The sequence below is a fragment of the Corylus avellana genome, chromosome ca5 (assembly GCF_901000735.1).
Source record: "Corylus avellana chromosome ca5, CavTom2PMs-1.0".
Classification (NCBI taxonomy): domain Eukaryota; kingdom Viridiplantae; phylum Streptophyta; class Magnoliopsida; order Fagales; family Betulaceae; genus Corylus; species Corylus avellana.
Window position 1 is genome coordinate 34637405 of NC_081545.1, and position 10698 is coordinate 34648102.

Genomic DNA, 10698 nt, shown 5'->3' on the forward strand with positions numbered 1-10698 from the left:
TTAGTCAATAGAGAGTGATGTAATTTATGTTTACCTTCTCTACTAAAAGTTTGTTGCCTTTGGAGTTTGTCGGCTCACATTCATGGCTACCAGTACCTGCTTCCAAGTCAGCTGATCCTTTCTCTACTACAACACCAGTTAAGCTTTCTTCAAAGTTCTGAATGGAGTCCTCTTGTTCCAGGATAGCCTTTTCACTATTTTTACACGTACCAACTGCTATAGTCTTTAACGCCTCATGAGATGGATTTTCATCTTTCTCAGTCTCCAAATTGCATATCTCAGTTTGACCTGCTAATTCACCAGTTTCTCCGCTCTTTGAGATCTCCTCATCTTCTGTATCATAGCTATTTTTTTCATTGTGTAGCTCGGGGGCCATATGTAACTCTGTATCCTTGTGCTCTTGAACTTCTTCAATAGCACCCTCCTTCCCATCATCTGAAGACAGCAATTCAGTGAGATCTTTTGATTTAATGGATTCATCTCCCTTTTGTGTTGACTTCTCATCTATTTTCTGCACACTAGAAGGACTTTTCACATTTTCATGAGTGATTTCATCTCTTAGTGGAGTCTCACCAATGGTCAATTCTATTTCATTGTCAATTACTCTGGCAGAAGCTTTATCCTCCATTTGATGCTCAAGTTTTTCTCCACCTTCATCTACCAATGGTAAAATATCATTGTCCTTATTCACTTCTGAGTTGAAATATTCCTTTGGCTTCACATCAATATTCACACTCTCTAAGCTAGTTCCTTCTGTTTCAATGGTTGCTAGATCCTTCCCATCAGGAGAAATATCGGAGCTTTTGACTTGGTCAATGTTTTCTAGTTCGGCTTCTTTCAAGCTTGCTTCTTCACTCACAACGATTAGAGATGTAGAGTCAAAGTCATTAATAATCTTTTCTTCTTGTTTCAGGGTTTCTTCTTTGATCTCTTCCTCAGACACTTCGGGCACTTTTGGTATAGTCAAAGCACTGAAGTCCTTATTTGATTCTGCACGATCCTGTAAGGTCCTTGATTTTGTTTCCTCTATCAAATCTATTGCTTCAATTTGTTCTATGAACTCCAAATTTGTGCCTTTGACCTGTTAAAAAAATAAAGCACTGATTGAACAATTGAAATGGACAATAAAAAGAATATTTTGGGAACCGTTCAGATTTTGCATACAATTCTGACCTCTTCTTTTAACTTTGCTGCATCACTTTCGTCTTCCTTTAAGGTTTCTTTTGCTGAGACTTCTCCAACTGATGAAGAGAGGTCTTCATTTGCTGGTTTCTCTGTGTTCAATTCTTCTGCATTTGTACTTGAGGCTGCTGTCTCTGATTCCCTAGATTCCTATTAAAAAAGAAAAAGAGAGAGAGAGAGAGAAAGAGTAAAGAAAGGGTTGCTACTTATAGAAGAACACACATATAAAGTCATTTTTAAAGCACAAAATTTGAATCCAATTCCAACCTGATCTTCTTCGTAGATTTCTTTATTCTCAAAGCTTTTGATTTGTTCATTGTTTTCTGGTTCGGCTTCTTTCAAGCATGCTTCTTCACTCACAACGGTTGTAGATGCAGAGTAAGAGTCATTAATAATGTTTTCTTCTTGACTCAAGGTTTCTTCTTTAATCTTTTCCTCAGACACATCAGGCACATTTGCTATAGTCAAAGCACTGAAGTCCTTCTCTAGCTCTGCACAATCCTGTAAGGTCCCCGATTTTGTTTCCTCTGTTAAATCTATTGTCTCAATTTGTTCTATAAACTCCAAATTTGTGCCTTTGACCTATTAAACAAATAAAGCACTGAGTCAACAACTGAAAATGGTCACAAATTAAATGATTTTGGGAACCATTCTGATTTTGTTTACAAAGATGACCTCTTCTTTTAACGTCGTATCCTCACTTTCGTCTTCCTTTAAGCTTTCTTTTGCCAATACTTCTCCAATTGAAGAAGAGAGGTCTTCATTAGATGGTTTTTCTGTGTTTGACTTATTTGAAACTATTGTCTGTGATCCCCTAAATTCCTATTAAAAAAGGAAAAAGTTTATTTTATTTTTTTAAAAAAAAAGAATAGAAAAAAAAAAAAAAAAGAGAAAGGTTTTCTACTTATTGAAAAACACACCGATGAAGTATTTTTTAAAGCTTAAAATTTATATCCAAGTCCAACCTGATCTTGTTTAGAGGTTTCTTTGTGATCAGAGCTTTGGACTTGCTCGTTGTTTACTGCTTCAGCTTCTTTCAAGCATGCTTCTTCACTCACAACCATTGCAGATGCAGAGTAAGAGTCATTAATAATGTTTTCTTCTGGACTCAAAGTTTCTTCTTTAATCTCTTCCTCAGACACATTTGTTATGGTCAAAGCATTGAAGTCCCTATTTCGCTCTGCGGGATCCTGTAGGGTCCCTGATTTTGTTTCCTCCGTCAAATCTATTTCCTGAATTTGTTCTACGAACTCCAAATGTGTGCCTTTTACCTGATAAGCAAATATAGCACTAAGTCAATAGCTGAAAATGGACACAAATATTTTGGGAACATTTCAGATTGTGTACAAAGTTGACCTCTTCTTTTAATTTCGTTGCATCACTTTCGTGTTCCTTTATGATTTCTTTTGCTGAGACTTCTCCAACAAATGAAGAGAGATCTTCATTAGCTGGTTTCTCTGTGTTCAATTTTTCTGCATTTGTACTTGAGGCTGCTGCCTCTGATTCCCTAGATTCCTATTAAAAAAGAAGAGAGAGAGAGAGAGAGAGAGAGAGAGTAAAGAAAGAGTTGCTACTTATAGAAGAACACACATATGAAGTCATTTTTAAAGCACAAAATTTGTATCCAAGTCCAACCTGATCTTCTTCGGAGATTTCTTTATAATTAAAGCTTTTGATTTGCTCATTTTTTTCTGGCTCGGCTTCTTTCAAGCCTGCTTCTTCACTCACAACCATTGCAGATGCAGAGTAAGAGTCATAAATAATACTTTCTTCTTGACTCAAGGTTTCTTCTTTAATCTCTTCCTCAAGCACATTTGTTATAGTCAAAGCATTGAAGTCCCTATTTCGCCCTCCGCAATCCTGTAGGGTCCCTGATTTTGTTTCCTCAGTCAAATCTATTGCCTGAATTTGTTCTACAAACTCCAAATCTGTGCCTTTGACCTGATAAGCAAATAAAGCACTCAGTCAATAGCTGAAAATTTACACAAAATTGAATATTTTTAAAACATTTCAGATTTTGTATACAAAGTTGACCTCTTCTTTTAACTTCGTTGCATCACTTTCGTCTTGCTTTAAGATTTCTTTTGCTGAGACTTCTGCAACTGATGAAGAGAGGTCTGCATTCGCAGGTTTCTCTGTGTTCACTTTTTCTAGATTTGTACTTGAGACTGCTGTGTTTGATACCCTAGATTCCTATAAAAAAAGAAGAGAGAGAGAAAGAGTAAAGAAATGGTTGCTAGTTATATAAGAACACACATATGAAGTCATTTTTAAAGCACAAAATTTGAATGCAAGTGCAACCTGATCCTCTTCGGAGATTTCTTTATAATCATGATATAGTTCTCTGACCCCTTCAATAGAAACTTCATTCTTTGATTTTTGATTTGCTTCAGCTGTTTTCCTGCACTGACTCTCTTCAGTTTTCAAATTGATTACTACTGCCTCAAGATGCTTTTCACTGATATCTTCTGATTTGGTGAGTACTTCATGACTCTGGACTTCTGACACGTGATCAGCAGCCTTTTCACTTATCTCAAAGTTGTGATTGGAGGCTTCCTCAATTGGTCTTGCTAGTTCTTTGATTTCCTCACTTTCTGATGGAGAATCAGCATATTTGATCTCTTCTTTTTCTTGAGGCTCTAGTTTTGAAGCTTGATCCAGAGTGATGCTTTCTTCCTTTTGTACTTCACTTGAGATGTCCCTTGGTATGGCTTTGCCACTTTCAAGCCCCACTGTGGGGACTTCGAACTCCCTGAGCTCTTCCTTTTTAAAGCATGTCCCTTCTGTTGTCTTTGCAGCAGAAGAATAATCGATACTCTCAGTACCTAGTGTTTGAACTTCCTCCGTCCTCTCTTGTTCTGTCCTCTCAACTGTGGTCGTAGTTCCATGCTCCTGTTCCCTGGAAAGAACTGAAGAAGATAGAGTTTGAAGTTGCTCACTCAACATCCCTGCTGGGAGAGTCTGATCAGCAATGACTCCATCTTCGCTAACTGCTTCAACTTCTAGAGCTTTAGGTTTTGACAATGTTTCTGAAGGTTCTTTGATTTCTTCTATATCAGCTGCATCCAGCTTCTCTACTTTTAGGCTTTGCCCAGTTTCATCAGTTTCTTTAACACTCTGATATTTGGACTCAAAAACTGAATCAGAAGTTGTTTCGGTTTCCTCAACTTCATGTGCATCTGGACTATCCAAAGTTTCACCTTCTTTCTCTGCATTTGCACTAATCATATTTGGGAGTTGAGATGGCAAGTTAGAGGAAGTTCCTTCAAGCTTCATGCTAGCAACTTCTTCAGCCAGTGGACTAGACTCCATTATAATTGTTTCTTGACATCTCTCATGTGAGATAATATCTTTTGTTGACATGTCATGCAGCTGAGGTTCCCCTGAGCTTGACTCTGCTGTTACCACTTCTGTAGTTGCATTTTCAGTTTTGTCACAACTATTATCCACTTCCCCTATGATTTCCTCTTTAATATTTTCTAATGATTCTTCAGCTACTATGGTGGAGACATCCACAAGCTTCACAATACCTTCATCCTGTACCTTTTCTTCTGAGCTAATTAGTACTTCATGACTGTGAACATCCAACACAGGTTCAAAATCTTTTTCGCTTATCTCAAAGCTAAGATTGGAGGGTTCCTCGAATTGTCTTGTTAGTTCTCCAGTTTTCTCACTTTCTGATAAAGCATGGGAGTATTTTCTCTCTTCGTTTTCTTCAGTCTCCAATTTTGTAGCTCCATCTGATGTGCAACATTCTTCCTTATTTAATTTATTTGAGCTGTCCATCTGTATGTCTTTGTTGATTTCAATCCCCAATTTGGAGACATTGAGTTCTCGGGGCTCCTCTTGCTCCAAGCATGTCTCTTTTGTTGCCTTTATTACTGAAGAATTGTTGATATTCTTGTTGTCTGCTTCCCTTGTGCTTTCTCCTTCTATCTTCTTGAATGCTGTTGTAGTTCCATGCTCCTGTTCCTTGGAAAGCAATGTGGAAGATAGTGTTTGGAGCTGCTCTTCCTTTTGCAGGCACATCTCTTCTGTATCTTTCGTTGCTGAAGAATCATCAAGCATCTCCCCTTCCCTTGTTTTTATTGCTTCTGTCTCCTTGGCTATGATTGTAGGTCCATGCTCCTGTTCCAAGGAAAGCAATTCAGAAGATGGTGTTTGAAATTGCTCTTCTAACTTCCCAGTAGGGAGAGTCTGATCAGCAGTGATTTCATCCTCAGTAACTACTTCAATGCCTAGAAATTTGGATTCAGACACTGTTCCAGAAGCTCTTTTGATTGCTTCTTCAGTTCCATCTGCATCCAGCTTTTCCACTATTAAACTTTGCCCAGTTTTATTAGTTTCTTCCACACCGTGATATTTGGATTGGAAAACTGCGCTGGAAATTGTTTTGGTTTCCTCAACTTCATCTGTACCTGGTTCATCCAGAGTTACACTCTCTTTCCCTACATTTTTGAGATCCATATTTGGTAGTTGAGACACCAAGCAAGAGGAGGTTTTCTCAGGTTTCTTGCTGCTAACTTCTTCAGCTTGTGGACACTGCTCAGTTTTGATTGTTTCTAAACTCTCATCTGAGCTAGTGTCCTTTACATGTTTGTCATCCATCTGAGCTTCCCCTGAGCTTGACTCTGCTGCTACCACAGTTACATTGTCATTCTTCTCATGCAAATCATCCACTTGCACTTTGATCTCCTCTTTAATCTTTTCTTCTGTATCTTCATCTGCAGACTTAAGACTACCTTCATCTTGTATCTTTTCTTCTTCTGGTGCTTTTGTACCAGGTGCTTCTGCCTCCCTTGTTGGATCTTCTTCAATTCCTGTGTTCAGTGTTTCTGTCTGCTCATTGAAGTCTGTTGCCTTAAGATACTCAGTTGATTCTGGGCCAGAGTCTTTCACCTGTTTATCAAATAACATTTCAAATTATTGTTCGGAGGATGAAGAAAAAGAAGCAGCATGTGAGATGTTTATAACATAGAATCTCTATACTAATTTAACTCACCTTCTCAAGTATTTCATCTCCTGCAGATACCGTATGAATTTCCTTCAAGTCGCTCTCTCCATGTATGGCATGTTCTTTGATGCTTTCACTTCCATCAACTTTCTCAACTCCCTCATGCACCTGTTCAATAATTTTAATATCAACAGAGCAAATAGAACCTTGGGAAATCACTCATGGAAAAGAAATTATGACTATGTGTGAGTTGATCTCCTAACCTCTTCAGTAGCAATGACATTGGTAATGGTCTCTTTTGCATATTGTGATACATTAATATGATCTTCAGCCTCCAATTGGGGCTGCATTGCCATTTTTCTCTCCGTTTCATGTTGAACTTGTCCAATAATTTGTCGTTCAACAAATTTGGAATTCCAATCCTGAATGTCATTGCTGCTCTCCTCAGTTTGACCCTTGTTGGTTTGAGGGAATGTTTCATCACTTTGATCTTTGCTCACTGATTCGGAGACAAAATCAAGCTTTTGACCAAGATCAGCTGATTCAAGATTCTGTTCCAGACCAATATATTAGTAAAAAGCTTAATGTAGTTCGTTGTAGAGAAGAGAAATATATTGGTGGTGCTTTGATTCCATAGAGAAAGAGAAATAAACAACAGAAACAAATATGAACATCCGAGTTAGTCATGTGAGATGGAGTGTTCATGAAATCATTGGACAAATCAGCATTTGTGGTTAATTGGGCCTTCAATGTTTCGTCTGTAATCGTTACTAACACCATATTATATCAAATAAGGAAGCCATTTAAATTAAGTAATTTGTTTATTGCTTACTCAATATAGAGTGATGTAATTTATGTTTACCTTCTTTACTAAAAGTTTTTTGTCTTTGGAGTTTGTCGGCTCACATTCTTGGCTTCCAGCACCTGCTTCCAAGTCAACTGTTCCTTTCTCTACTACAACATCTGTTAAGCAGTCTTCAAAGTTCTGAACAGAGCCCTCTTGTTCCAGGATAGCCTTTTCATTATCTTTGCATGTACCAACTACTACAGTCTTTAACACCTCATGAGATGGATTTTCATCTTTCTGAGTCTCCAAATTGCATACCTCAGTTTGACCTGCTAATTCACCAGTTTCTCCGCTCTTTGAGATCTTCTCATCTTCTATATCATAGCTATTTTTTTCATTGTGTAGCTCTAGGGCCATATGTAACTCTGTATCCTTGTGCTTTTGAAGTTCTTGAATAGCACCCTCCTTCCCATCATCTGAAGACAGCAATTTAGTGAGATCTTTTGATTTAATGGATTCATCTCCCTTTTGTGTTGACTTCTCATTTGTTTTCTGCACATTAGAAGGACTTTTCACTTTTTCATGAGTGATTTCGTCTCTTAGTGGAGTCTCACCAGTGGTCAATTCTATTTCATTGTCAATTACTCTGGCGGGAGCTTTATCCTCCATTTGATGCTCAAGTTTTTCTTCACCTTCGTCTACCAATGGTAAAATATCATTGTCCTTATTCACTTCTGAGTTGAAATATTCCTTTTGCTTCACATCAATATTCACACTCTTTAAGCTAGTTCCTTCTGTTTCAATGGTTGCTAGATCCTTCCCATCAGGAGAACTATCGGAGCTTTTGACTTGGTCATTGTTTTCTAGTTCGGCTTCTTTCAAGCTTGCTTCTTCACTCACAACTATTACAGATGTAGAGTCAAAGTCATTAATAATCTTTTCTTCTTGCTTTAAGGATTCTTCTTTAATCTCTTCCTCAGACACTTCAGGCACTTTTGGTATAGTCAAAGCACTATAGTCCTTATTTGATTCTGCATGATCCTGTAAGGTCCCTGATTTTGTTTCCTCTGTCAAATCTATTGCTTCAATTTGTTCTATGAACTCCATATTTGTGCCTTTGACCTGTTAAACAAATAAAGCACTGATTCAACAATTGAAATGGACAATAAAACGAATATTTTGGGAACCATTCTGATTTTGTATACAATTCTAACCTCTTCTTTTAACTTTGTTGCATCACTTTCGTCTTCCCTTAAGATTTCTTTAGCTGAGACTTCTCCAACTAATGAAGATAGGTCTTCATTAGCTGATTTCTGTGTGTTCAATTCTTCTGCATTTGTACTTGTGGCTGCTGTCTCTGATTCCCTAGATTCCTATTAAAAAAGAAAAGAGAGAGAGAGAGAGAGAGTAAATAAGGGGTTGCTACTTATAGAAGAACACACATATGAAGTCATTTTTAAAGCACAACATTTGAATCCAAATCCAACCTGATCTTCTTCGTAGATTTCTTTATTCTCAAAGCTTTTGATTTGTTCATTGTTTTCTGGCTCGGCTTCTTTCAAGCCTGCTTCTTCACTCACAACGGTTGCAGAGGCTGAGTAAGAGTCATTAATAATGTTTTCTTCTTGACTCAAGGTTTCTTCTTTAATCTTTTCCTTAGATACATCAGGCACATTTGCTATAGTCAAAGCACTGAAGTCCTTCTCTGGCTCTGCATAGTCCTGTAAGGTCCCCGATTTTGTTTCCTCTGTCAAATCTATTGTCTCAATTTGTTCTATGAACTCCAAATTTGTGCCTTTGACCTATTAAACAAATAAAGCACTAAGTCAACAACTGAAAATGGACACAAAATAAAATATTTTGGGAACCATTCAGATTTTGTATACAAAGATGACCTCTTCTTTTAACGTCGTATCCTCACTTTTGTCTTCCTTTAAGCTCTCTTTTGCCGATACTTCTCCAATTGATGAAGAGAGGTCTTCATTAGATGGTTTCTCTGTGTTTGACTTATTTGAAACTATTGTCTGTGATCCCCTAAATTCCTATTAAAAAAGGAAAAAGATGATAAAAAAATAATAATAATAATTAAAAAAAAAAAAAAAAAAAAGAGAGAGAAAGGTTTGTTACTTATTGAAAAAAACACCGATGAAGTATTTTTTAAAGCTTAAAATTTATATCCAAGTCCAACCTGATCTTCTTTGGAGGTTTCTTTGTTATCAGAGCTTTGGACTTGCTCGTTGTTTACTGGTTCAGCTTCTTTCAAGCTTGCTTCTTCACTCACAACCGTTGTAGATGCAGAGTAAGAGTCATTAATAATGTTTTCTTTTGGACTCAAAGTTTCTTCTTTAATCTCTTCCTCAGACACATTTGTTATGGTCAAAGCACTGAAGTCCTTATTTGGCTCTGCATGATCTTGTAAGGTCCTTGATTTTGTTTCCTCTGTCAAATCTGTTGCCTCAATTTGTTCTATGAACTCCAAGTTTGTGCCTTTGACCTGTTAAACAAATAAAGCACCGACTCAATAACTGAAAATGGACACAAAACAGAATATTTTGGGAACCGTTCAGATTTGGTGTACAAAGTTGACCTCTTCTTTTAACTTCATTGCATCACTTTTGTCTTCCTTTAAGATTTCTTTTGCTGAGACTTCTCCAACTGATGAAAAGAGGTCTTCACTTGCTGGTTTCTCTGTGTTCAACTTTTCTGGATTTGTACTTGAGGCTGCTGTCTCTGATCCCCTAGATTCCTATTAAAAAGAGAGAGAGAGAGAGAGAGAGAGAGAAAGTGAAGAAAGGGTTGCTAGTTATAGAAGGACACGCATATGAAATTATTTTTAAAGTACAAAATATGAACGCAAGTCCAACCTGATCTTCTTCGGAGATTTCTTTATAATCAAAGCTTTTGATTTGCTCATTGTTTTCTGGTTCAACTTCTTTCAAGCCTGCTTCTTTACTCACAACAGTTGCAGATGCATAGTAAGAGTCATTAATAATGCTTTCTTTATGACTCAAGGTATCTTCTTTAATCTCTTCCTCCGACAGCTCAGGCACATTTGTAATAGGCAAAGCATTGAAGTCCCTATTTGGCTCTGCACACACTTGTAAGGTCTCTGATTTTGTTTCCTCGATCAAATCTATTGCCTCAATTTGTTCTATAAATTCCAAATCTGTGCTTTTCACCTGTTAAGCAAATAAAGCACTCGGTCAATAACTGAAAATTGACACAAAATAGAATATTTTGAAAACATTTCAGATTTTGTGTACAAAGTTGACCTCTTCTTTTAACTTGGTTGCATCACTTTCGTCTTGCTTTAAGATTTCTTTTGCTGAGACTTCTCCAACTGATGAAGAGAGGTCTGCATTAGCTGGTTTCTCTGTGTTCACTTTTTTTGGATTTGTACTTGAGGCTGCTGTCTCTGATCCCCTAGATTCCTATTAAGAAAGAAAAAAGAGAGAGAGAGAGAGAGAGAGAGAAAGTAAAGAAAGTGTTGCTAGTTATAGAAGAACACGCATATGAAATTATTTTTAAAGCACAAAATATGAACGCAAGTCCAACCTGATCTTCTTCGGAGATTTCTTTATAATCAAAACTTTTCATTTGCTCATTGTTTTCTGGTTCAGCTTCTTTCAAGCCTGCTTCTTCACTCACAACCATTGCAGATGCAGAGTAAGAGTCATTAATAATGCCTTCTTCTTGACCCAAGGTTTCTTCTTTAATCTCTTCCTCAGACACCTCAGACACATTTATTATAGTCAAAGAGTTGAAGTCCCTATTT

General features: G+C 37.2%; 1 protein-coding gene across 1 annotated transcript in view; it reads right to left on the reverse strand.

Annotated features, from left to right (window-relative positions):
- LOC132180396 (uncharacterized) overlaps positions 1-10207 on the reverse strand; it is a 19497-nt gene extending 9290 nt beyond the window's left edge. The window contains exons 1-19 of the mRNA XM_059593198.1: positions 10196-10207; positions 9788-10102; positions 9511-9669; positions 9112-9417; positions 8819-8965; positions 8411-8725; positions 8138-8296; positions 6999-8045; positions 6400-6687; positions 6185-6304; positions 3484-6081; positions 3217-3375; positions 2818-3123; positions 2539-2697; positions 2148-2453; positions 1858-2004; positions 1450-1764; positions 1174-1332; positions 35-1081 (exon numbers count right to left, since the gene is read on the reverse strand). Coding sequence (XP_059449181.1) covers positions 35-1081; positions 1174-1332; positions 1450-1764; positions 1858-2004; positions 2148-2453; positions 2539-2697; positions 2818-3123; positions 3217-3375; positions 3484-6081; positions 6185-6304; positions 6400-6687; positions 6999-8045; positions 8138-8296; positions 8411-8725; positions 8819-8965; positions 9112-9417; positions 9511-9528 — 7596 coding nt within the window. The 5' untranslated portion in view covers positions 9529-9669; positions 9788-10102; positions 10196-10207. The remainder of the gene's footprint in view (positions 1-34; positions 1082-1173; positions 1333-1449; positions 1765-1857; positions 2005-2147; positions 2454-2538; positions 2698-2817; positions 3124-3216; positions 3376-3483; positions 6082-6184; positions 6305-6399; positions 6688-6998; positions 8046-8137; positions 8297-8410; positions 8726-8818; positions 8966-9111; positions 9418-9510; positions 9670-9787; positions 10103-10195) is intronic.
- Positions 10208-10698: the final 491 nt, after the last annotated feature.